The sequence below is a fragment of the Fusarium solani genome (genome assembly GCF_023522795.1).
Source record: "Fusarium solani strain SB1 chromosome Unknown bctg00000005, whole genome shotgun sequence".
Classification (NCBI taxonomy): domain Eukaryota; kingdom Fungi; phylum Ascomycota; class Sordariomycetes; order Hypocreales; family Nectriaceae; genus Fusarium; species Fusarium solani.
This window is the reverse complement of record NW_027072153.1, coordinates 538,531-563,758: the sequence shown is the minus strand read 5'-3', so window position 1 is coordinate 563,758 and position 25,228 is coordinate 538,531. Positions and strand designations below refer to the sequence as shown.

At 52.0% G+C, this 25,228-nt stretch overlaps 11 protein-coding genes across 11 annotated transcripts; 6 read left to right on the top strand and 5 right to left on the bottom strand.

Annotated features, from left to right (window-relative positions):
• Nucleotides 1-82: 82 nt before the first annotated feature.
• MRS44_008581 (uncharacterized protein) lies at nucleotides 83-3,022 on the top strand (the record flags this gene model as incomplete). The annotated part of the gene is made up of 5 exons (XM_065620986.1): nucleotides 83-90; nucleotides 302-330; nucleotides 381-607; nucleotides 669-878; nucleotides 1,064-3,022. 5 exons carry the CDS (start codon nucleotides 83-85, stop codon nucleotides 3,020-3,022), a joined length of 2,433 nt encoding a protein of 810 aa, XP_065477058.1.
• Nucleotides 3,023-3,323: 301 nt separating this feature from the next.
• On the bottom strand, nucleotides 3,324-5,479 carry MRS44_008580 (uncharacterized protein; the record flags this gene model as incomplete). Its single annotated transcript, XM_046269605.2, has 2 exons — nucleotides 3,324-5,368; nucleotides 5,419-5,479. 2 exons carry the CDS (start codon nucleotides 5,477-5,479, stop codon nucleotides 3,324-3,326), a joined length of 2,106 nt encoding a protein of 701 aa, XP_046132034.2.
• A 640-nt stretch (nucleotides 5,480-6,119) lies between these two features.
• MRS44_008579 (uncharacterized protein) lies at nucleotides 6,120-7,583 on the top strand (the record flags this gene model as incomplete). Its single annotated transcript, XM_046276288.2, has 3 exons — nucleotides 6,120-6,316; nucleotides 6,366-6,625; nucleotides 6,676-7,583. 3 exons carry the CDS (start codon nucleotides 6,120-6,122, stop codon nucleotides 7,581-7,583), a joined length of 1,365 nt encoding a protein of 454 aa, XP_046132033.2.
• A 337-nt stretch (nucleotides 7,584-7,920) lies between these two features.
• Nucleotides 7,921-10,150, top strand: MRS44_008578 (uncharacterized protein; the record flags this gene model as incomplete). The annotated part of the gene is made up of 5 exons (XM_046272742.2): nucleotides 7,921-7,972; nucleotides 8,019-8,178; nucleotides 8,232-8,994; nucleotides 9,043-9,641; nucleotides 9,688-10,150. 5 exons carry the CDS (start codon nucleotides 7,921-7,923, stop codon nucleotides 10,148-10,150), a joined length of 2,037 nt encoding a protein of 678 aa, XP_046132032.2.
• Nucleotides 10,151-10,324: 174 nt separating this feature from the next.
• Nucleotides 10,325-11,605, bottom strand: MRS44_008577 (uncharacterized protein; the record flags this gene model as incomplete). Its single annotated transcript, XM_065620985.1, has 3 exons — nucleotides 10,325-10,617; nucleotides 10,668-10,676; nucleotides 10,747-11,605. The coding sequence occupies 3 exons, from the start codon at nucleotides 11,603-11,605 to the stop codon at nucleotides 10,325-10,327; spliced, it is 1,161 nt and encodes a 386-aa protein (XP_065477057.1).
• Nucleotides 11,606-12,030: 425 nt separating this feature from the next.
• Nucleotides 12,031-13,629, bottom strand: MRS44_008576 (uncharacterized protein; the record flags this gene model as incomplete). The annotated part of the gene is made up of 1 exon (XM_046284081.2): nucleotides 12,031-13,629. The coding sequence occupies one exon, from the start codon at nucleotides 13,627-13,629 to the stop codon at nucleotides 12,031-12,033; it is 1,599 nt and encodes a 532-aa protein (XP_046132030.2).
• Nucleotides 13,630-15,988: 2,359 nt separating this feature from the next.
• MRS44_008575 (uncharacterized protein) lies at nucleotides 15,989-16,804 on the bottom strand (the record flags this gene model as incomplete). The annotated part of the gene is made up of 3 exons (XM_046269604.2): nucleotides 15,989-16,097; nucleotides 16,143-16,454; nucleotides 16,503-16,804. The coding sequence occupies 3 exons, from the start codon at nucleotides 16,802-16,804 to the stop codon at nucleotides 15,989-15,991; spliced, it is 723 nt and encodes a 240-aa protein (XP_046132029.2).
• Nucleotides 16,805-19,431: 2,627 nt separating this feature from the next.
• On the top strand, nucleotides 19,432-20,827 carry MRS44_008574 (uncharacterized protein; the record flags this gene model as incomplete). Its single annotated transcript, XM_065620984.1, has 2 exons — nucleotides 19,432-19,540; nucleotides 19,842-20,827. The coding sequence occupies 2 exons, from the start codon at nucleotides 19,432-19,434 to the stop codon at nucleotides 20,825-20,827; spliced, it is 1,095 nt and encodes a 364-aa protein (XP_065477056.1).
• Nucleotides 20,828-21,277: 450 nt separating this feature from the next.
• On the top strand, nucleotides 21,278-22,297 carry MRS44_008573 (uncharacterized protein; the record flags this gene model as incomplete). The annotated part of the gene is made up of 1 exon (XM_046270977.2): nucleotides 21,278-22,297. One exon carries the CDS (start codon nucleotides 21,278-21,280, stop codon nucleotides 22,295-22,297), a length of 1,020 nt encoding a protein of 339 aa, XP_046132026.2.
• Nucleotides 22,298-22,939: 642 nt separating this feature from the next.
• Nucleotides 22,940-23,921, top strand: MRS44_008572 (uncharacterized protein; the record flags this gene model as incomplete). The annotated part of the gene is made up of 2 exons (XM_046276286.2): nucleotides 22,940-23,106; nucleotides 23,156-23,921. The coding sequence occupies 2 exons, from the start codon at nucleotides 22,940-22,942 to the stop codon at nucleotides 23,919-23,921; spliced, it is 933 nt and encodes a 310-aa protein (XP_046132025.2).
• A 147-nt stretch (nucleotides 23,922-24,068) lies between these two features.
• Nucleotides 24,069-24,985, bottom strand: MRS44_008571 (uncharacterized protein; the record flags this gene model as incomplete). The annotated part of the gene is made up of 2 exons (XM_046278555.2): nucleotides 24,069-24,876; nucleotides 24,933-24,985. The coding sequence occupies 2 exons, from the start codon at nucleotides 24,983-24,985 to the stop codon at nucleotides 24,069-24,071; spliced, it is 861 nt and encodes a 286-aa protein (XP_046132024.2).
• Between the last annotated feature and the right edge of the window lie 243 nt (nucleotides 24,986-25,228).

Sequence of the window (25,228 nt, the reverse complement as noted above, 5' to 3'; positions counted from 1 at the left end):
TGTCTTGCTCTTGTGAACGCCACCTTGCAGTCTGCGGCCAGGCTTTTTTGTCCAGGTGGTGCAAGCTGGCGCAAAGCCAGCCATGGATCAGTAAGATCACAAGGATCATGGGGGCGGGCTGGCTGGCCTCTTCTGCGGCCTCATCTTCCTGATTCATCTCTTCTTTTTCTCCCGCATACATAAAAACTCTTTCATCCCATCCTTCTCGTCGTTGAAATGTTATTCACGACTCGTTCATTCTTTGTTGACATTCACCGCAAATGAAGCACATGCAAAAGCGCCGAGCAACCCACTAATACAGGTACAAGACCCCACACCCACCGAAGCTAGGTACGCGCGAGCCACACATACCAAGCCACACAACAACTGCCTGTACGAAGACCCTCTTTGTTCAGGCCTCAACCACCGCTTCCATTCAAACGAAGCGAAGCGAAGCGGCTTCTTCGACGAGTTCGTCGTTGTTCAACAACCTCGACTCTCCTCTCCCTCGCCTGGTTCCGTCCCCGTGTATCTTTACCGGCGGGCCAAGCATGCTCTGACCCCCTCGAACCCTACCTCCTGGCCTTCGACTCATTCATCACCCGTCTATCATGTTTCCTACCACTACGTCCGCCGCCTTCTCCGCCGTTTTCGCCTCCTTTCGCGAACCTTGCTCTCGATTACGATAGATAATCTGCAACACTCTGAGGCCTCTCCATCTCCATCCTCGCTCCCGCCATCATGGAGAGGCCGGATTCCCCCGGCCGGAGCATACTCCAGAGCACACTCCGGAGCTCACATGCTGCTGCGGCCGCGTCGAATGCCCTCTCCTCAAGAAGAACTGCTACATACTCGAGACCGTCGAGAAGGATGTCCACACCGCCGCTCAGCTTGGTCAGGTAGGCACACGACCCCCAATTTCGAAGCATTCCTTGTGTGAATCACATCACGCTCTGCTTCCCTGGCTCCCGTCTGGACCGCATACCAGATGTTCCACCGCCGCCCTTTGTCGCTGAACACACACTTACGCATCTGCACATTCTTGATTGGAAAACTTGCTAATTTTTCACCTCTTCATTTATAGGCCCTGCTAGCCCGGCATGAAGCGTACATGGCTGACGCCGAGAGGGACCGCCTCAATCTGACCGAGCGGATAGAGCGTCTAGAAATGGACAAGCAGGAGCTTGAGGCCGAAAATGCCTTGAAGATTGAGGAGAACAGGACTCTGCTTGACCAGCTCGAATTTCTCAACAACACCGTTTCTGAATCCGACACAAAGATCAAGGCCCTCGAGGCCAGCCTCCTCTCGTCCCAGCAGGCCGTGCGGAGGCTCGAGTCTGCTGCTGCCCGAGCCGAAGATGCGGAGCGACACTTGTCGCTGATGGAGCTGGAGCAGGATGAGCTCTACCAGGAGCTGAGGTCTACAAGGGAAGATGCTCGGTCTCACGCTCAGCGCTTCAAGGAGGCTCAGCGTGGCATCTTGGATATGCAGGACCAGCTCGAGAGGATGGAAGAGGAAGCCCGTGAGGAGCGCGAGCGTCATGCTGAGGTTATTGGCAGGATGGAGCGTCAGCGCGAGGTTGACAAGCAGCTCAGTACGGCAGCTGCTCGACTAAAGGGTGCTGCTGCGTCCAAGACGCTTCAGGACCCGAAGCCTGGCAATCCTGTTGTCAACCACTTCGTGCGTGACCTCCTCCAGGACAATGCCAACCTTCAGTTGGGCATCGCTGAGTTGCGGGAGATGTTGCTCAACTCCAACGACGAGATTCAGTCTCTGCGTGAGCAACTTCTCGACCATCAGCCTGTTCCTGACAGCTCCGCCTCGACGCTCAAGGCTGAGCTCGAGAGCTTTATGCCCTCTACTCCCCGAGTTTCCCAAGAGCTGCATATCCATCATCACTACCATGTGGCCGCCAAGCCTGACAAGGGCAAGACGAGGAGAAAGCGCTCAAGCTTGAACTCCAGCATCTTTAACCCTCCAAGCTCAGGCACCTCCACCCCGAGATCATCATCGGGCCGTTGGAGTCTAAACCCCGGGCCGGCAATGCCCGCCATTGCCTCTATCACCACAAAGGAGCCCAACTCGGTCATCTCGATGCCCAAGCAGAGGTGGTCGCTAATGTCGGAGCAGACATCCGACTTTACATCATCTGTGCCAAGCTCCCCACGGTCGAACCAGCGGAATTCCATGTTCGATACCTCCTTTGCGGACAGCGATATCCCCACGTCGCCCACTACGAGCTTCGATCCTATGTCACCCACTTGGCGAGCTCACCGCAAGGGTCCGTCTGAGATATCGGCTCTCAGCTTTCAGGCTCCTTCTCTTCAGCTTGATCCTGGCACTCCGCCTCGGCATCAGTATAATGATGATACTATTCATGAAGAAGATGAAGGAGAGTGTGATTCGCTCATGCCTCGGATGGAGACGCCAGATCTTGGAACTACGCCTTCAGCTGACGACAGTTCGATCGTCGAAAGCTCCGAGGATTCCAAGGACGACTTTATGCCTCGCCCTCGGATTCATCGAGCGCTCTCTCACGAGTCCATCATGTCTCTGGCAGGTGGCCTTGACATTCACACGCTGAAGGCACGACCTAGTCAACTTACTCTTCGGCCCCTTGGTGGTGCCGAAGCTGTTGTGACGGGTGTCATAGCGCAACCCACACTTGCTCGTGGAGCCGCCAAGCGGAGTTCGGTTGCGCTTCGAGACAGCTTCAACGCCTTCAATGCCTTTCCCAGCTCGCGAACCGTCTCTAACCCTACCATCCGGTCTCTTTCTCCTACTCCCTCTATCACGCCCCAGGGTAGCCCTTCTACGAGCCTGGGCAAGTGGGTTGGTTGGAGGCCATGGGGAGGCCCAAGTACCACGGCCTCGAAGCCTGAGAGAGAAAAGGAGATAAACCGGGCTCCGGGTATCAACCAGCCCGGGGCCATTCCTGGCTTCCAGAGATACTGGACAGCACAACGGCGGAAGGGCGCGCCGTCCAGGGTGATGAGTGAAACTATCGATCACGAAGCCCTGGAAGAAGGCCTACGAGAGTGAAGAGCTCTCTACCTAATGCGGCCGAGACGCGCGAATGCTCGAGCCGGCACATGTTATACCTAATCACTAACTGGATACTGGAGTTGTGTCTATCTCTTTTGTGGCGTTTGTTGATTCAGGAGGGATACCAAGGATACTTGGACATGGAGATACCCCTGGCCGCACGAGGCCTGTTCCTTTGTTGCGACTATCCGACCCTAACATTCGGGTCTTGCATTGTCGGGTTTCGTTATGAAATTGGGTATACAGTATAATCTAATAAACACGACGCCGATGCTTGGCTACCTGACTCTATATCTTTTCATGCTATGCTGCTGTTCAACATGGACCAGTAAGTCGTATCTACTCCTTGCAGAGCCCAATCCTCTGGATCAGCTGTGAAGCATGGCCACTCAGCAGTTACACAGTCGGGGGTTGCATTCTCGAGAGGACAAGTTGTTGAAATGTCGTTGATCTCGGGTGGCTGTGGCGTGAATGAAGGCTCGTTGAGGGAGAAGGAGAAGGGGATTTCCGAGGATAGGGCTCCTTCTGTGTTGCCCGTGGGTGTCGGCATCAGTCCTGCTGATGTGGATGGTGGAGGTGATGGGCCCGGGTTGATGTTTACTGTTCCTAAGAAGGGGATGTTGAGATGGACGTTTCTCTCTTCTCCGTTTGTAGGTCTCTGGACGATGGGGAGAAGCTGGCGAATTGTGTCGGCTGCTTCGATGCAGAGTCTGTCGTTGTTCATGGCTCCCATTTCGTTCATCTTGTCTTGCGCCTTTTCGGCCAATTCTCGATCTTGGGCTCGTTGGGCTTCGTACCCAGGCCACCGCCAGCCTAGATAGCCTAGGAGAAGTGTCATGGCTGCTACTAGGGCAGAGTAATCGACGTGTCGACCAGCGATAGCTGTCGTGAAACAAGTCCGGTACTCGAGGAAGCGGGCCAACACATCGCGACTTGCCTGCATGCATGTGGCGCGGTTGTACTCATACCGTCTCTGGCCACGGTCCCGGAGAAGGTATGGGAGGTGGAGCAGGATGAGGAGTGAGTAGTGACGGATCTGGAGCTTGACGACTGACATGTTGTCGCCGGATGTGTCGGATGAGTTGCAGCATATGGCCATATCCGGGAGTTTCCACCATAGGACGTCCATCATCTTGAAGGCTTTCTCAAGTTCCAGGTCGATTGACTGCGTTAGGGCGTATGCTTCGCTGCCCGTCATTTCGTTTCTGTCGGCGATTTTACCGGAAATGTCGGCGTAAACCTTTCCGAGCTTGTCGCTAGGTGCGTCGGACTGTATATTATCGTCTAAAGCGAACCAGTTGTCGCGGGATCCAATGGGGAGACCGAGGATGAGAGAGAGGTAGCGGTCGTTGCAGTTAATGCGGAACCACATTACACCTGGAGATGGACGACGTCTGGGGTCAAAGGATGGATCGCAAGAGCGGATCGACTTTGCAGATCGACGATCTATCCCCATGAGCTGGGCCATGTTGAGGGCGCGACGACATGTCATCCATGCCTTGCGCAGTTGGCCCGCGTCGCTTTGGTAGAAGCTCTGGATAATGAGGCACTCTAGACCTTCGAGGCATCCTACAAAGTCGTCGTCTGACGTGACGAGCCTGGATGCTACTGAGACCCATTCCTCCATGGTCTCTGCCATGGACTTTTTGAGACCTAGGGTGCTCCCGTCGAAGAAGGCGGGCATCTGTTGGAGACAGACTGCAAGCTGGAGGAGCCGCTTGGCCAGGATGGCGGGATGACTGGTGACATCTGGGATTTGGGCTAGAGATGAAAGAGGTTCTGGTTTTCCGTCTATTTGATCTTTTTGAGAGTAGAATGCTGCGAGGACGAAGCGTGCGCCGGGACTCTGCTGGGAGATGGCGTACAGGGTTCGTTGGGGTGGGAAGAGGGCGTGTAGTTGGGGGGAGATGTGATTTGCTTTTGCTAGGCGGGATGGGAAGCGGATTGGGGGGACGATGGGGGTTGAATCGGGAAGGGATGTTAGAGATGTATCGGAATGGTTTAATGAAGATGTCATGTGCTGTGCATTGTCCACGACTGAAGAGTCGAACACATCAGCCGCTTGTTGCGTGAAGCGGCGGAAAGTAGACGGTTCATCCGAGTCGGAGGGCGAAGGGATGTGCACTCTTCGGGCTGGTGAAGGCTCAGGGACTGAATTGTCAACCAGCTTCTCCATCAACATCTCGAGTCGTCCGAGGCGCTGGGCGAGACGCTTGTCCTGTGTGGGAGCTGCAGGCTCCTGGACGTACTCTTGCGAGATGCATGTCGTCTCGCGCTGGAGACAGCCCACGCAGACTGCATCTTCGTCGCTGTTGAATTGACACTTGATCTTGCGTCTACGGCCTGGAAAGAGTAAGTGAGCTGTCAGTAAAGGATTAATTGGTGTTACTGACATTCCCAGCAGCTGCGTGTGCCTTTACGGACTTTGCGCCGCTTCGTTGATGGTTCGCCCATTGTTTGTTGATTCGGCCGAACAATGGACTTGAGTGTAAGTGAGGATTTAGAGACACGGTCGGCAATACGGGCGAGATGCAGCGTCCGCCCATTGAACGGGAAAGATGGGAGTAAAGTGTTGAGAAGGAGTCTGGTGTTGCTGACGAAAACGGCCGAATCACGGACGAGTTGCCGAAGGATTCAGCCGTGGTGATGATCTCTGGCGAATAGAATGAGAGGATTCGTCCGCTTCGGATGCCGAGCGGATGAATCTTGGGGTTGGATTAATAATGTTGGTCCGGTCCTCCGTGGAACGCCGTGGCGATGGCCCTGGTCGGTGTATTATTGGGTCTTGCGGGGATTCAGACAAGAAGAGGGTTATTTCCGCTTCCGAGGAGGATTTGGGCTGGGATGGACCGCCGACGAGACAGCCCGTGGAGAGGTTGGATGGAGCTAGCTTCTGGCTCGGAGCGCCATGGAGGAGGACACAGGAGGGATACACGCCGTGGAGGACAATGGCAGACGACGAAACTTCCACGGTGATGAGAACTCTACAATGCGATCTTGTATAAATGTCGAGAGAAGAAGCGACAATTGAACGAGACACACAAACATCACAATCCATCAATCACCTACAAACGACATTTTTAAATCTCTTACAATGGCTTCCCCTCGTTATGGTTCTGGAGATGTGAGCCCTGAGCCTCTGGCCCAGGAGCTTCGCTTTCACCCTTCTGGCAGAGTCGCAAAGAACAGGTTCATGAAGGGTCCCATGGCCGAGATGCTTGCTACGTGGAGCCCCAAGACGCCTGCGGAGAGGGGTATTCCTACCAAGGAGTCGATTGAGCTCTACAAGCGGTATGTAGACACGCAAAAGTGTATGGTTGTGAGACTGACGGTGTTGCAGATGGGGCGAGGGCAAGAATAACTTTGGCGTTATCGTCACTGGAAACATTGACATTGATCTTGAGTCTGTGGGCAATATTGGAGACATGGGCATTCCTATTGATGCGAAGTACGAAGGCGAGCGCTTTGAAAAGTTCAAGGAGCTTGCAAAGGGGGCCAAGGCCGATGGAAGTCTGCTTGTCGGCCAGGTCAACCATCCTGGACGACAGATCGAGGCGCGAGTTAACCCCAACGCTATTTCTGCGTCTGATGTTCAGCTTGGTGAGTGCGACATTGAAGGTTCTTGCGATCAGAGGGCTAACAGTGTATAGAACCCAAGATGGGAATGACGTTTGGCAAGCCTCATGCTGCGACAAAAGAAGAAATCGCGAGAATAGTCGAAGGCTTCGCTCATGCTGCAGAGTACCTCGAAAAGACCGGCTTCGACGGCATTGAACTCCACGCCGCCCACGGCTACCTCATCTCCCAATTCCTCTCGCGAACCACCAACAAGCGCACCGACGAATACGGACCCCAGACAATCGAGTCCCGCCTCCGCATCGTATCCGACATTGCAAAAGCCATCAAGGCGCGCGTGTCACCTACTTTTATTGTCAGCGCCAAGCTCAACAGCGTCGAGTTCCAGGACGGCGGTGTCACGCCTGATGAGGCGCGGGAGCTGTGCGAGACGCTTGAACAGTTGGAGTTTGACTTTGTGGAGTTGAGTGGCGGTACTTATGAGCATATGGACATGGCGTGGAAGAAGGAGAGCACTGCTAGGCGGGAGGGGTTCTTTCTTGAGTGGGCAGCCACTATCACCAAGGCGCTTGATCCTGGGCATAAGATGAGGACTTATATTGCGGGTGGCATGAGGTCTGTTGGGGCCATGGTTGATGCGCTCAAGGTTGTGGACGGTGTCACTCTTGCACGACCTTCAATCGCAGAACCCCGTCTCGTCCCCGACATCATCGAAGGTCGCGTCCAAGGCGCAATCAAGCCGGTCGAGGCCATCGAGACGGATCTCGGTATTGCCATGGTCGCCGCGCAGACTCAGATATCCCAGGTCGGACGGGGCTTTGAGCCCTTCGACCTCAGCGACCCCGAGGCGTTCCAGACTTTTGCAGCTGACATGGGAGCTTGGTTTGAGAAGCTTGTTCAGGATGGGCCTAAGATGGAGTTTGTGCGGGCTGTGCAGTATTCGGGACCTCAGGTTCCTTACGGGACTGTCAAGTCTGCTTAGCGGTATCGAGTATAGACAGAGATAGATCATAGAATATAGACTACATTTGCTTTACTACTTCTTCAAATCCGAGAAGCCACAAGTCCGAATAGCTAAGCCTCAGCTAAAAGGATCACCTCAGATCTTCGATGCAAGCTCGGGCCGTCGATCAAAGAGGCTAGTGATGCGAGGTGTGTGTGGATTTGTAAGCGTGGCTCATGGGGATCTCGTATTCCAGTGCCGACAATCTAACCCATTCATTAACCACCAAGATCGGGATTAAACACCGTAAATAAAGTCTTTTGTTTTCTTTACTCATTCATTTGAGAAGAGATTGTTTGGTACGGAAATGACAGCTATGACGACCTCCCCGGAAGATACAGATCCTACGCGATCGAACCGTCGCAAAGGTGAGTGCTTCAATCACGCGGGTGTACTTATGCTGACCGGAAATAGCCTGTGACTTGTGCTTTACGAAAAAGATCAAGTGTGACATGCTCAAGCCTGTCTGTTCGAATTGTATTCTTTACAATACAGACTGTCGGACGAGCATTATTCGGCGAAAGGCCAATCCGGCGAGGGTGAGAGCAGGGACGAAACCGCAGCAGCAGGAAGAGTATGTCTCATTCTTTTTTAAGGGATTGTTCAGTGAATGCTCATCATGTATAGTCCCAGTCGCACAGAGGCTTTGGAGTCGAGATTAGCCCGTATTGAAGCCCAACTCCAGCTCGTCCTCAATGTCGCTCGAGATGCCCAGCCACAGCAAACTTCAGTCGCTCAACAGTCTCCAGAGAGCCATTCAAGTGAAGCCACAGAGGCCATCTCGGCGGAAAATGAAATGCACGCTGGAATCGCGCGATCGGCCTACCACTCGTGGAAGTTTGACCCTGTCAACCCAAGCATCTACGAAGGACCGGAGCCCGACTCGTTGATGTTGCCGCCGTTGGACGAGGTCCTGCCTATTGTCGACCATTATTTTTACACGTTTAATACGGTTATTCCGCTGTTTCATCAGCCTGTGTTTATGAAGATGCTGCATACCTGGTATAACCAGCCTCAGTCCCGCGACAGGGCGACTTGGGCGGCTATTCAGATCGTCATGGCTCTTGGGTATCGCACGCCACAGCTCGCACTTGGAGAGACGCAGATGAAGCATATCGAGAGAGCTGATGTGTGCTTGAGGAATGCGCAAACTGTTGTCTCGGAGCTTGTCACGCGCGATCAGGATTTGCTAGGTGTTCAGATTCTTCTTGGGATTGTTATGCTCTTCCAGAATAGTCGCGATCCGAAACCTGCGAGTGTCATTATTGGTACTGCGGTTAGGTTGGCGCATCGTTTGCAGCTGCATTCTTCCAACGCGGGAGAGTTGTTTCCGGCTATTGAGGCAGAGCAGCGGTCTCGTGTTTTCTGGATTGCGTACACTCTTGACAAGGTAGGTCGACAGGTTTCCTCGGAGTGAGGTCTTGACTGACATGGGTAGGACATTTGTCTAAGGGCAACCACCCCGTCTTGCCAGTTTGACGACGATGTGGATATTCCACTGCCAAGTCTTGCGCCTGAGGACAGCGCTGGTTTGATATGGACGCAGAACGGCCAGGTTCACTTCAACTACCACAGAAGACGAGTCGAGCTGGCGTATATTGAGGGTAAAGTGTATGACCTTCTCTACTCGAACCGCGCAAGCAAGGTCCGCGGCCCAGAGCGCAAACGAAGAGTTCTCCGTCTCCAAAACATGCTGGACCAGTGGTATGAGCGTATCCCAGCCGTCTTTCACATCGACAATGTCGCTGCGAATGTTGGTCCGAGTCAGCTTGTGCAGATGACCAAGATGCACCACGCGTTTCTGCTGGCAGAAGTCATGACGCATGGGATATACAGCCACAATGCAGACTGGGTTAAGCGGATCAGTTCGTTTAGTCGTGCTGCTATTGGGGACTGGAATCCGGGCTATGGGAGCCCAAAGTGCGGCATGAAGGATCAGGAGCCGCCTTTGCCTGATGGTTGGACAAAGTGTGTTGATATTAGTCGGGGGTGTATGAAGCTATTCCAAGAGGCTACACCAACCGAGTGCCTTGTCTGGTAAGATTGCACCTATCACACCTCATCCTTCACTAACATTTTCCAGGCAATGTAGCTGCTCCCATTTCTCAGCCCTCATCATCATCCTCGCCAACATGACCCTTAACCCAGGCCACAAATTCATCCACGTCGACCAACACCTAGCAGTCAAAGCCCTCGACCTATTTGACAAGCTCCTCGGCATAATCGAAGACGCCTCCTTCCGCAGCCTTCGAGCCATCGTCGGCGAGCTTAGCCAAAAAGCCGAAGCAGCCGTCGAGAGCTACAGACATGAGCTCAGCCGCTCCGGCCGGGACATTTTTGACACTTTGAATGTTGATAATTCAGGTGATGCGCAGCCTGAGTTGGATTTCTTGCCTAGTAATACTGTTTTCGATGGGCTTGATGGACCTTTTTCTAGTTTGGATACCGAGGTTGATTTTGATGCTTTGAATTTTGATCCTACGGGGGCTGGGAATATGGAGATTTTGGATAATGACATGGCGGATTTGATCAGCTTCATGAGATGAGCAAGGTTTGGCTGGCGTTCTGATTATCATGGAGTACTTGGGTTCGGGATAGAAATGATGGGGCATAGAAATAAGGCCTGGCTATGAACAAAATCAAGACTGTTGCTTCTGGTGTTTCCCCCAAAGATGACCAGTTCCTGTGTTTCCCGAAGAGTTGATACCCTCATTAACAGACTATTTATCTGTCTCAAAATCTCTCCTTGCCCCAGCTGCAACATTCTCCTCGATCAATACCCTCATCGCCAACATTGCCATCCCCTTGGCTGTCTTTATCGCCGTGCCATGAGCCTCATCAGTGCTGGCCGCTTCGGCAAACTTGGGACTATGGATGGCGACATTAGGATCCGAAGTGATGGTGAAAGCGCCGTGGAAACTGGGCACTAGATAAGATACATTGCCCATGTCTGTCGAGGCTGTTGCTGGCTCGGCCATGTTCAAGGCGACAGTTTGTCCAAGTCGTGCCATGTCTTGGACGTAGGTTTTGCAGAGTGTTTGGTTGACTCTCAGGTCCATGTACGTTGGAGAACTAAAACATGTTAGTCATAGGACAGGGTTGAACGTGAAACCGGGAACTTGCAAGATGTAGTTGATCTGACAACCTGTTGCAGCTGCACCAGCTTCCAAACAAGCCTTGACTCTCTGGAGGAGCTTCTCCCCTCGTTCCATGGTTGGACTTCGCACGTTCCAGTGCATCCGAGTGTAATCAGGAATGACGCCAGGGATTGTGCCACCATCTTCAATAACACCGTGGATACGTTCATCAGGATGAATCTGCTGTCGAAGAAGAGACACGTTGCTGTACGCAGCCACAGCAGCGTCAAGGGCATTCACACCATTCCATGGTTCTCCGCCTGCATGTGCCGCATGGCCTCTGAATTCAACACGGAATTGGTGACTTGAGATTAATCTCAGGCCTGCCACCCCTGTGTCTGAATCGATCAGTGATGCAGGGACCGCGTGCGCCATGATGGCGGCGGCGACGTCTTCGGGAGGATCAAAAGCACCGGCTTCTATCAGCTTGCCCTTGCCGCAACCGTTTTCCTCGGCTGGTGTTCCCAAGAGACGAAGACGGCCAGGGATCTTTAATGTTGCTAGAGCGTGAGCTGCACCAAGGAACGCGCCGACGGATGCCGTAGCGATGAGATTATGACCACAGCCATGTCCAATGCCTGGCAGAGCATCATATTCGGCGCAAAAGACGACTTGCCGTCCGCCAGAGCCGAGTGAAGCTTCGAAACTGGTCTTGAGACCGTAGGCGTGCTTTGTGACTCGGAAGCCGAGGTCTTGTAGGTATTTGGTGATGGTATCGTGGGCAAAGAATTCTTCGTATGCGGTTTCGGGATGGGAGTGGATGGCTTTGTTGATTTGCTGATGTAGAGACGAGTCGAGGTCGTCTAGCCGGCTATTGATGAGTAGCCGGGCTTGCTCAGTGAGGCTATCCAGTCGTATCAACATGGTGATAGTTGATTGAATTCCAAGTCTCCAGAGAAAAAGGGTGCAATCAGGCGCTATTAGAAAGACGGCAGAAATGAATAGGGCTATTGAGTATGTTGAAAGATGAAATATCGCACCTCCGCTTCGAGTGGGGAAACTTGATGAATCACTAGCCGAGGTGGCGAGTTCAGCTGAACAACCACCTTGTCCGAGTGGAACGTTCACCATCTTGGCATTACTATTGTTTTCAGGTCTGCAGATGCCATTCTTCGAGTTTAAAGGGGGCTTATAGTTTATCTTGTCTACATCGAATTGAGGTGTCTGGAGCATCTCGAGGTCCTCTTGCTAACGACTGCCGCTCTATCAACGATTTCATGCCCATTGGCTCAAGTCTGAGAACACACTCGGCCTTAATCTGCTTCTAAATCCTCTTTCTGTGCCTCCCTTCAAGTTCCTAATGTGTTCATGCGTGCTCTTCTAGCATCAACCGCAGAAATCATCGCTTCCAATGCTGCCTCATCTCTCGCCCTATCCTCGTCTGTGAGTTTCCTGCACTCATCTTGCCCATACTTCCTATGCCACTGCTCCTCTGTAACAGATTTCCGCTCATCTTCTCTACTCTTCCATATTTCATCATAGTCGGTGTACTCCTCCGTCCAGTATGCATACTTGAGCATGTCTTCGCCATCCCCAGAAGCGCCTGTGCCGTATTTCTGTATGCCACTACCGGTTGTTCCTGGAGACGGGTACTCAAATCGCCGAAAGCCCTGATGAGTAAAAGGTTGACTTGCAGCTTCTTGACTGCTCGCCATATGGAGTCTCTCATAGTAACTCGGATCGATAGCCTCGTTCGGGATATCATCCCAGTGCCCTTTTCCCATCTTAAAGACTCGTAAGTTGGTCATGGACTGTGCCCAATGTGAGAGTAGATGATGCCAACGAATGGTTCCATGGATGGCCTCAGCTACACGTCCTGAGCGCGGTGTCGCTGGCTTGACATAGTAGCCACTATTGGAGAAGGTATGCACTCTCCCATCAGAGCCTTGGAGCACAGTCTCGCTCTGATCCAACAGAATGCCCCTCCATTTGCTGGCTTGGAAAAGAATGGCGCAGCCATCGAGATAGAGCTTCTCTATAGCCAGAGACCCAATCAATTCAACTTGCCACTCGTGGCTAAATGTATAGTTTCCGAGAGCGAGCACTTTGAGGTTGGGCATTCCGTCGCCGGCGCCAACAAGTCGAAAATCCATCTTTGGGAACCAACCCCATGGTTTGTGGCAGTAGAGGGAGAGGACCCGAAGGTTTCCAGAAATCGAGGGTGTGAGCCAGGTATATGGGAGTGAGTCAAACATGTCGGACTGATCTGAACACTTGCTACTGGAGGACTGTGTGAGGCTCTTGGTATCGGTGGCGAGGTAAAGGCGGAGGTCAACGAGACATGGTGAGCTGATGATAGCTTGGAATGCCTCTGAATTGACAAGCTTATTATTTATGCTGTCCTCCAGGTTGGATATTGTAAGAGTCTTGAGTTGAATAGGAGTAGGAGGGTCAATAGGAAGAGATGGGTGAGATTTCTCGCCAAATGGGTGGTCAAGCGAGATCCCTGCCAGATCTTGAAAGACACGCTCAATAACTGTGCTTCGGATGATCCGTGCCTCTTCTTGGACGGTACCAAATCGTAAGTGAAAAGCCTCAAGATTCCTGAACGAGGCGATATAAGGTAGCGCGTTTAGGAAATCCGAATAGGCTTGAACAGCCTCTATATCGTAGATGGTTCGTCTATCCAAATCTGGACCACTCCAAGTATCGCAAGTGACTTCTCGAACATTATTCCGAAGCCTTTCAGACGTGGCAATTTGTATGAAGCGTTGTGGTTCATCGCGATAGGCCCGAAGTCGGAGGCTTCGAAACGCACCCGGCGTGGCAAGGAGAGCGAACGCGCGACTGACGCATCTTAGACGAAGGAGTAGATGCTTGGGGAAAAGCGCAAAGATTTCTAGTAATATTTCATCTGGAAGGGACATCAAGGCCAGGTTGTGAGGCATATTGAACTTGGATGAAGTTTTGAGTTTGTGATAGTGGTCAAGTGAGGTGTTTATTGAGTAGAGTCGCACATGACTCGGAGACAATGGCTTGAGGCTAAAACCCCATGATTACAAAGCCTGTAGAACAACCCAATAAGGCCGTGAGATGAGCTAACCTACCTCTGTAATTATTCTATAAGTGTTTGATCCGAATTGCCTTCAATATGGTGTCTCATGGGGGTTGTTCAAGAAGCGTGCTTGGAGATAGTCAAGCGAGCGACCAAGCATGGGAAAAGACTCTCCACCATTGGCTGTCAAGGCGAGGCTCGAGATGTTACTAAACGTGAATTGCTCTAAAAGGAGCATAGATCAAAGAACTTGATTACCTCGGCAACTAATGTGCCATTCGTTTCACCGCTTGTTCGTCAATCACCCCGTGATCCGGCTCGGAGGATAGATAAGCGCCGCAGCTAAGGGGGCCCAACTACCCAAACACTAATTGATTAGAAGCTTCTCCCCTGGCTAACCGTTTAAAGGATTTGGCCGTTAGATCACATTATGATCGGTGCGTTAACGGTGCCGCAAAGCTGGGGTTCCTTGTCAGATTACATTTTGAGTTTCTCCTGGTTGAGCGCATCACCTTTGTAAGCGGCCGTGGGCACTCAGCTGACGCGTGTGTGCCTCCCCGAGAAACGACTCGACTGGATAATTCCATTAGCCGGAGTAAGAGGATGGCATGCCATCAAATGCTCTGGGGGAAGGGGTGCAGTCTGGCCGCGCATCACGTCAGGGCCTCATCTCATGGTCGAATGCATGGGTGGAGGGCCTCAGGGACACGACTACGCCCCGTTAGGCTAAGTACATATTGAAACTGGTGGAACTCAACTGCATCTGGGTCATCCTGTCTGTAGTTCCCCCTTGGGTATACCTGCCCCTAGGTAGGTATGAGGAGAATAAGAAAGCGAGCTTAGTGCCCTTACGTCGTCTTGAAGTTCCTAGTTATACTTCTATCTACGAAACAATCGGCCCAGTTCATGGTTATTGCTCAAGTGGAAGGCAGGGTCTTGAACACGCTGTCCATAACCTTGGTCAAGCATTTGAACACCAACACCACCGTTTTAGGCTACCAGAAGAAGACATGTAGTTTCGAGCCGGTTATTTCGGGTGGCGCAGGCTCGGGAAGATCTCGCTCATCATTTAGCCTTGGCTTCGCAAGGATACACATCAGGTTGCCTGAATCCTTCCTTGCTTGGCAGCGGCGAGATCAGATCCTTCAGGCGCCAAAGTTACGCCCAGCTAGAGAGACCGAAGGAATCGTGCTTGAAGGACGAATCCGTTAAAGTAATGACATGGGTCAACGTAATGGGCGTCGAAATGGGAATATGCCGTGACACGGCCTGGTGTTTGGAGAGTCTAGCCCTAGCTCTGATTTGCCGAGTTAAGAAATGAACATGTTAACTCCAATAGCTCATGATGCTTCCTGCAGCCATTGTGAAGTAAGGGTCGATTAGCCGGTCGAAGGATTCCCGAAAATGTTCGGACCGTGCTTGTCGTGGGCCGTTCGGATATTGCCCTGAGGCGTTCAGCTGCTGCTGGGAATCGTATGATACCTGTGTGTTGGCTGCACAGGCGCTAAACAACAAGTTCCATGAAAGTCAGTCAAAAGAAAGCAAAGAAATATTGATCTACGGCGATGGATGCACCTGGTGCTTGAGTCCTTAGGCAGTCATCAATCCATTGACACATGCCTGAGAATTCAAGCCAGTTGCAAGTCTCCAAACCGCATGATCGTCTCAAGTCGCATCACTTTCTGCACGAATCGTCTACGGCCAACATGTGATTCTGCCCAGCAGGGCTGACACTGAAAAAAGCTTTGGCCCTGAGTGATTTGATTTCCTTTCCTGCTTACCAGTGGAGCCCAACAGATTCTTGGCAAAGGAATCCTCAGCTTCGGGATTGGTCCCGAGTTTTGCGAGAGATCCTTTCGCGAGATGTGAAAATGCTGAACCAAACTTGGGCTCCCTGTAAAGTTTCTGCCGTGGCATGCGTCCTTCTGCTTGCGACAATGTCTCGCTCAGACCTTGTGGTGACGACGACAGGCGGGATGTGGGGGACGGTTCGGGTTGTGGAAAACCCCCGGATGACGACGACAACTGCCGAAGACGTGGACATGAGGGGCGTTATTGACGTTAGTGTCTTTGTTTTCGGGGCTAGATTCTAAGAAGGGGCATCGTGAGATTGCAAGGGCTGGTTAGAGTTCTTGAGAGATGCGGTGAGGCCGAAGGGGGCATTTTGGGTATGATGATGTTTTTTTTCGTTATCTAGACATATCTAATAATTCATTTGGGTATCGATTTACAGTGAGATTGATGCCATAAACTCAGCTCTCTCCGGGGGTATCTTTGGATGATTTCCTTGGGCTCTTAAGTTCAATAGGTTTGGGTGATCGTGAATCCAGCCACGAAGACATGGCAAACAGGAAGATGGCGCTGTGAATGTTAGACGAGAAGCATCAAGAAATCGTGTAGACTCACATAATTGCAGCTCGGCAAAGGGCAGTAGCCTTGATCAGTCGAATTCCAACCTTGCAGATGGGCTGGTGCACATCCAAGTCCTCATCCTCGTCGCAAGAAATGTCGCTCGCCATCAACACCACGACGATGCTCGAGACGAGAGGGCTGACAAAGAGGAACCAGAACCACGCGCGGAGGAACTTTTCCTGCAGGGTGCTGGAGCGGCCGTTTTCGACGGGCTCGGCGTTGAGGGCGGCTGGGGAGATGGAGGTGTAGATGAAGACGGCGATGATGCTGAGAACCTCCAGAGTGCTGACGACAGCGGCGAGAGTGCTGAGGGCGTCAGTAATGATTCAGGCGTTTGCGATTGATCAAACTTACAGGAACGTGGGCGCTTCACACAAACCAATCTTGGTAAAGGGGATCCAAGACATGAGCATGCTGGCCACCCACGGCAGAGCCAAAGCCATGGGCAGCGTCTTCTTTGTGAATTGCGTAGCGCAGCCCATCTCGTCGTCGTTTTCGTGTGATGCAAGAGGTAAAAGTAAACCCTTTTCGAGCAGCAGCGGTGTCAAAGGGTCATTGTCTGGCGAGGGCCGCGTGTGGGCTTTTATCGGGGTGGGGAGCAGCAGCAGCCATCGCCGCGGCAGGATGCATGTCATATTATCGGCCGAGTTGGCCATGACGTCGGACTAGACAAGGACGTAATAACCTTGTCAGCTGGAGTAGAAGAAAAAAAGCCAATTCGTTAACATGCAGGGGCTTGTGGCTGTGTCGTGGTGAGAGAGTCCAGCAGAGGCTGTGGACTGGACAGACACTTCAAACCCAACAGAACGGGATGGGAAGAAACAGCAGATACGGGCATTTTAAAGTGCAATAAGAACGCTATCTTGGATAAAGCAATCACATGGGGTCCCGTAGAATGATGCGACAACTCCCACGTGCATTGGACGGCAAGCTGAGGGCCACCGCCAAGAAGAGCCGCTAGAGAGATTGATCAGAGCCGTGGGCCACATGCAAAAGGCCTGATCGAGGATTGGACGGGCTGAAATTGTATCCACTAGAAGAATATCTATGCATGTATCCCGTGTTTTTTTTTCTCAACCATCCCAGCACAGATCGATAAACCCCAGAGATTGCTACCGTCCAAGTTGATAAGGATGAATACGGATGATAAGAACGCTTTTTGCTGGCTCGATATGGAAGCTCGTCATAAGACATAAGATCAAAACAAAAAAGAGGTCATTCCATTCCAGCGAGGCTAAGCAATACGCAACGGGTAAGCCACCAACACCCCTTGAATTAAAACATCACCCGTGCCCACGCCTACATATGCGCTCGTCGTATACATTCCAATCAATCACTCTTCATTCGGATCCTTTCACCGTTTGTGATCCGTCGTACAATTGGTTCCGGGTGTCTTGCGCCACTGCACATTCCCAGCTACCTGGTCCCTGAGTTGACTTGATGTTGAGCTGATCATAGTGCCCATTTTTTTTCGCATCCTATCGTATTTCAAGTTATTATTGACGCCCGAAGTTGACACCTTTGAAGAATGACCTCACTCGGCTTCAGCCTGACTCGGTCCTGCATCCGTAGGGGTCCCTGCCGGCGTAATCAGGCGCGCGCCTTGGATCATCCCCATGCAGAAGCCAAGACGGCAGCAGAGCTTGGCAGCAGACTGACTGTCATCCCCGCTTGGGCCGAACCTGAAATAAACACGCGAGCAGCGTCTGGTCGGCGTTGAAGCTTGTTACCACCGACATCCGGTTCGGCGGCATTAGCTCAGCGGCATTTGCGTCAGGGGTTGAGTCCGCTGAATGAGCCTCCAAATATACCTTGTGGCCTGGATGTAAACTTCAGAATGAATTTCGTCATGAAAAGGAGGGAAAAAAGGCCCAGGTTGGCTATCTTGTTTAAGACTCGATCCGTAGATAAGAGACCTCGGCATGACGGTGTCGGTTCGGCTGCCGGCCATAAATCGAGGTGAAAGTGCAGGGTAGTTTACCCCACAAAATAAGCCCGGGGCAGCTGAGTTAAATTATGCACTTTAATGTATGCAATGCATGAATAATTGGCTTTACCGGTGTACGGCGGTTTCTTTGTGCCACTCAAGGAGATTCATAATTGTTCCAAGTGAGGAAGGTGTTCAACCGTCGTATTGGGGAGATTATCCTCATCTTGTATCACTAATTCAATATTAGGGAGGTAGTTAATGTTATCTGGTAGTACAAGTAGCCATGGTTTTTTTGCTAGGATGCTGATGTCCCTATGGAGTCTTGAGCGACACTCTTGACCTAATCATCCCATCCTTCGTATATCTTGATCATGGATATCCAGCCAACAGGCCTATTTTTTCCACACAAAAGGCTGTGCTATTATGCCAGCCGACTGTAATTTTGTCGACTTTCCAATTGCTAGACATGAAAGCCCTATAAAGTGCAGGGCGCCGACCATGACTGGGCTGTGAATGAGTCTTTCAAGGAGCTCCAGACTCCAGACACTCTTGCTTGGTATCAGCCCAATTCCGGTAGCCTCGGCGTATAATACTTTTATCTCTCATTGTATGCCGTCTACTAGCACCGTTGGAGGACTGGGAAGCACACTTGGGAAACACATTGCCGAAAGGACGAAGCAGACATTGTCGCAACTAGTCGATCAAGATTACCAGTCATTGTTGGCACAGTCAGGAGGTCCATGATTTCTTGACCCAGAATTTCCTTCATTGGCTGTAATTGATGAGCTTGATGGGTACAGAAAGCCTTGGTTTGCTTAAATCGTTTCGAGATTAGCTGCAAGCACGCGTTTAAAACTCGTTTGTTAAACATGACTTTTCTGACGTTGGGCAGATGACCAGAGCCCGGATCTGTCGACTTCTGTGATGAATGCGGTTCGTTTTGTTTAAACAAACTTTTGCATCATCGATGAAGCACCTGTACAGCTATCAAGATGATGGCAAACCAAGTCCGAGGGGAACCGGACACCGAGCTGGGCCGGACACCGAGATGGGAGCCAAGATCGGGATTAAACCAATACAGTCATGGCATAGAGTAGGAACCTAGAAGAGTCTTGATTAGTGTCCTCCACCTCTTTGTCTTGCTCATGCCAGAGATGAACGTCTACAAGGGAAATCCGGGCTGTCTAGCGGCCTTATTCCCTGCTCACAGCTCGGTGTCGTCGTCGGGTTCGGATCCTGACTCCGCAACCAAACTCCGCAGGATCCGCACAGGGTCAATGTACTCAGCCTAACAACTACATATAAAGAAATCCGAGAGCCCACCTCGGTGTCGCAATTCTACACAGTAGCGCCATGGTCGAATCCGAGAACTCGCTAATACAGCCCCCGCCGGTGCAGACCATCCCAGGCCGGCCTAGGAAACGGATTGGGTTCCGAAAGTCCCGGAACGGCTGCCTGCGGTGTAAGAAGAGAAAGGTCAAGGAGGGTACTCCTCATCTCTATCGGTGCAGCCTCGCCTCCTAACAGAGTGTCAGTGCGACGAAAAGGTCCCTTGTACATCCTGCGTCCGACACCGAATACCCTGCAGCCTCGACGATGCGAGCCTCAAACAGCCGGTTAATGACTGCTCCTCCATTAATGACGACGCTAAGGCAAGCCACCAAGGGTATCTCTCGGCTTACTTCCTTGACTGACACCGTCACAGACCTGCCCGCCTTCACAATCACCCTTAGGGGATAGTGGACCGCTGGCCTCTCCTACAGGGACTCCTCTCGTCCCATTCCCGTTTTTATCGGCAGATCCAGCTGATGCATCCGAGTGCTGGCTATCCAATGCCGAGCTCATCTTCCATTACACCAATGTGACCTGCCGCTCCATCCTCTCGGGACATGCCGTGACGACATACCAGGTCGTTATTCCGCGGGAGGGTCTTTCTCACCCCTACCTCATGCGCATGATCATGGCCCTTTCCTCGTTCCACTTGGCGTACCTAAACAAGGACAAGCGGCCGCACTATCTCGCCCTCGCCAACAAGCAGCAGAGCTTGGCCATTCGAGGCCTGCGCGGGACCCTTGGGCAGGCCGTCACTCGGCAAAACTGCCACGCTCTCTGGGTCTCATCCATATTCCTCGTCATCAGCAAGTTTGCATTCTCCCCCAACTGTGAGCACCATCAGGATAGCTGCTGCTCTGCGCTGTTGAACCTGGTCGATATATTCTCCGTGATCAACGGCATGATGGCAATTATGCGCTCATCCCTCGATCTTATCCGAACTGGACCATTACAAGCCATCTTTAGTCAGCGGCGTGGCTTTCAATACGCCAGAGGTGATCTCCAGCAGTTGTTGCGGAGGGTATCCGACCTCGATGGAGTAGTCAAGTCCATGGGCCTTGACTCAGATCCGTTTGTCCAACTGGCCCTGACGTCGGCTCTCGAGCGCCTCATCAGCTGCATTGCCGACCTTGATAAGTCTCCTGCCAGCGAGTCTTGTTCTATGGATATCAAGATCCTCTTTATCTGGCCGTCCGAGGTTTCCCAGGCGTTTTTTGACTTGGTCAGGGCCCGTCATCCTCTGGCCGTCATCATCCTGTCGCACTACTGTTGCTTGGTTCGCTGGTCTTCGTCAGCATATTGGTTTTGCCGAGGCTGGGGACGCCCACTGGCGGATTGTGTCATGAGTATACTTGAGGACTCGGATTTGGCACACTTGGCTGAGTGGTCGGTGAAGGTGATGAGTGGAGATGAATAGAGGATGTCTAATGAGCACTGTGGTATCCAGACGCAAGATCTGCTGGCAGGGGGCCTGATATGATGCTGCTGCCGATTGCAGTGGGGAAAGGAGGTCAACTAAGCCCCTGATGGTGGCCTGACTTACATGTTTAAGACAATAGCTCTAAACAAGGTTTGGCTGACTTTACCGTAACGTTAGTTGACGCGAGTGCTGCGAAACCAGATGCGGAGAGCGGACTTGAGCGGACTTGTGAGAGCATAACCTTTCTCGGCATTAGGTTTTAACGCTACCATGTATTTATTATCGTGTTTGATATTGTGGCTGACAGAGACGTCATGGTGACAACAAGAGACCATAGCCTGAGCTTGTATAAGTACGCGCCTTCTGCCCGCCAAAGTGCCAGCCAACAATCACCACATCAATCCATCCAAATCACATCTTCTCACAATCAACTCTATCCTTTTCATCATGTCTCGATATGCCCAAGCTCACGCCGACCCTCAGGGACCCAACGACGCCCGTCCTACTGCCGTTCAAATCATCGAGGATGAGAACCTCTCTGGCAAACTCGTCGGGAAGAGCGTCTTCATCACCGGCGCGAACCAAGGCCTTGGTCTTGAGACAGCCCGCGCTCTCCACTCGGCCGGAGCCACCGTCTACATCGGGGCTAGAAATCGTACCAAGGGCCAGCAGGCCATCGACGATATCCAGGCGTCGGATGCTAACGATGCGCCGCTGCATGTGGTTGAGATTTCTCTCGACTCATTTGACTCGGTGAGAAAGGCGGCCAAGGACCTCCTTGCCCAGAACGACAAGCTAAACCTCTTGATCCTTAACGCGGGAGTTATGTTCTCCCCGAAGGGCAAGACGGTGGATGGTTTTGAGACGCAGCTTGCCATTAATTATCTCGGCCACTTTCTCCTATTCCAGCTCCTTAAGCCTGCCCTCTTGGCCGCATCCACTCCCGAGTTCAACTCTCGCGTTATATCCCTTTCTTCAACGGGTCATCGCGCCGGAGGAATTCGCTTTGAAGATTTGAACTTTGACGAGCCGGACTCTTATGACCCGATGCTCGCATACGGCCAGGCTAAGACGGCCAATATCTACCTGGCCAACGAGATCGAACGGCGCTACGGTTCCCAAGGACTACATGCTCTTTCTCTGCACCCCGGCATCATCAATACGAACCTCGCAAAGTACATGACTCAAGAAATGAAGGACTTTATGGGAAACCATCCGGGCTTTCAGAAGCGGCTCAAGAGCGTCGCCCAAGGTGCCGCAACCACCGTCTATGCTGCGGTAAGCAAGGACTGGGAGGGCAAGGGCGGCAAGTACCTGTACGATTGTGCCGAGGCTGGCCCAGTACGCCCAGACTCGGATTACATGTCTGTCGACGACGGCTACGCTGAGTGGATTTACGACCAAGATAAGGCATCCAAGCTTTGGACAGAGTCTATCAAGCTAGTCGGCCTCGAGAAGGATGCTTGATTATGCGCATCATGTGGACAGCAACTAGGTAGTTAGAGTGAGAAATCGAACAGACACGAGTTCTTGATCAACGCGTGCACCTCATGCTGAAAGACGTCTAACTGTTTTACAGTGACATGTCATTTCGCTCCCGGCTAGGCGACGGTAACTTGATCTGATAGAAAGTCATGTCTGCACTTCAGAGGTTTGTTCTTGACACGAACGAGGATGCCATGGTTGAAGAAACCGTGCTCTGAATCCCACGCACAACCAACAGCCTGGAAGCGAACCATACCCACGCTTTTATCATTTAACGTTACCTCATCCTCGCCATGTTCGTACCGAGATCGGGTTCCCCCAGTCCCTGCCCGATCCACACCTGACGCTCCCGTTGGCTCGTTTCCGGGCGTAATCTTATCTGATTATCACAAATAACGAACATCCCGTTATGATTACTCAAGCGAGCGGAACGACTTGTCCTGTTTGGGTAGGGAGTCGCGGGTTGCCAAGGGACGAGCTACTCTCCGCCAATACAATACCGTGATGCATGGGTCGACTATTATGCAATTCATGGGGGAGCGTGGCAGTGCTCGACATGTCATCGTGCAGGAGCTGCTGGCTTAAACCTTTCAACATTGTTTTGTATCAAAAATCATCGCCATCATGACGCAGCTTCCTTTGGCCTTTGAGCACGCAAACGCTCACAACTCGTGTCAGTTTCTCTTTCCGACGCGGAGAGGTGATTACCTTGTTCAGGTTTCTTGGCCTCTTTGTTGGAGCGAGGAGCGGATCCCACCTGAGCATGACGCTGGGAAAAGCGTCTCCACAATGTGAGCAAAAGGCCTCACTCTACTGTTGAAGATGCTGACTGATTTATAGCTACGTCGTTGACGGGAATGCTTATTTCTTTACGGCTACGGATATTGTCCGCCGTCTAGAGTTTACAAACCATACTAGAACTATCATTGTGGCTATTGGATATCCCAACAAGACATGCGTCTTTGACAAGCGCAGAACGGGAGATCTCACCATTCCATCTTCAGCTGGGACATACGATATTCCCCCTGGACCTGATGGAAAACCTACCCTGGGTCCGTTTGGAGGAGCAGACGATTTTCTAGATGTTATCCGGAGTGATATTGCGCCATATGTCGATGAGACTTTGTTCCCGGATGCGCCGGTCAACTCAGGACCAAGGGCGCTCTTTGGGCATTCTTATGGCGGACTATTCACTCTGAACGCGCTCTTCACAAAGCCCGAGGCGTTCGACACATTTATCGCCGCAAGCCCATCCATCTGGTTCAACCACGAGTGCATCGTCCGAGAGCAAGAAGCCCGCTTCCACGAGCGCGAACCCCCCACGGGCAAAGCCCCACGCCTCCTCGTCATGTTTGGCGGCGCCGAGCAGACCCTGATCCGGCAGCCCGGCGACTCTGACGAGACGTTCAACCGCAAGCAAAAGTGGGCTGCGGCGAGGAGGATGAAGGATAACGCGCTGGAGCTGGCGGCGAGGATGGAGGAGTCGCCCAACGTGCGGGGGGTTTGGAAGTGGGAGTTTGAGGGGGAGGATCATGGGGGTGCTGCGCCTTGTGCGTTGCAGAGGGGGCTTGTGAGGTTTTTGTTGGATCAGAAGCTGGATTTGTAGAGTTGGTGTGAATACTAGTGAGAGGGAGATGGCTTTAAGAACACTATTAGGTTTTACTGGCTGATGGTTCTGTATGTTGTAGTTGCAAGGAAGGTCTACCTAGTAGGTAGGGATAGCTTGAATAAAGATGGAAAAACCATGTTTGAATCATTTCTTTACCGGCTGGCAGATAATCCAGTTGAGGTGCCCACAAGGCCACAAGAACGTTTCCTTTCCGCTTCTTATCTCCCATCCAGTTGCATCAGCACCGCAACTACGAAGCAGCGCCTCAACCTCCCCCGGGTCCCTTGTACGTAGCGAAGACACAATCCCATCCCATATCAAGACCAAGGGTATAACTGGAATGAGCCATGTGAAGATAAAGACGGATGGCGCCCTCCATTTCGAGGCGTAGTAAGGTGCTGACAAAATGACACCGATTGGAAGAAGGAGGTCTGCCATGAAGCTCAAGGCACTGCGGTCTTGGAGCTCAAATATAGCAAAGCCTTGCTTCCGTTCAGCTGCGTCTTTCAGAATGCGTCGAGCCAAATCATCGTCAAAGTGATGGAATGCCAGGTTGAATAGACGAAAGACGTCTCGACCATCTTTGGACTGGGTGAGCCTCTTAGGAACCCGAGATGCATCCACGCTCTGGCTGTCATACGTGATACGTGGGCTTTGACTGGCGATGCGTGCCCAGGCGTCAATATTTGGGTGGATATCCGTCAGAACAAAGTCGACTTCTTCACGGTTACTATTGCGCAGATATGTGTTGACTTGTCGCTCAATAAGCGGTGACGGACCACCGGCCCCAGCGCAAAAATCGACGAATCTCAGCGATGAGAGGGACGAATCCAGGTGCTGGATCAACTTTGACGCTGCGATTTGGGCTGGGGATCGGCTAGGAATGGGGAGATTCATGGACCATGTCTTTGTGAGGATAGCTTGAACTATCACACGCAGAGAGGGTGGGAACCTGGCATCATGTGAGAAGGCTTGAAGATTATAAAGATGGTCGATTTCGAAACTCACCATGGTTGGTCATCAATTTCAAAGAGGTGTACGCGCGGTATGAGAGGAGCCATTATGGATAGCAAAGCAGTATCAATAGCAAACTTGATCGATGAGATGTGCTATGAGTCTTATAGCTTACAAGAGGGCTCTTGGTCTCCATTTGAGCAATGAAATATCCGAGCTTGTGATGTCATGCTACTATGCAGGGCTGACCTTGACAGCCCATATTGGGAAAACGGAGCGCCGCTTGTCTGTATCATGCTTCGCCTCCTGCTTACACGGCCCACCTCAACATATTCTCGTATTGCGGTAGA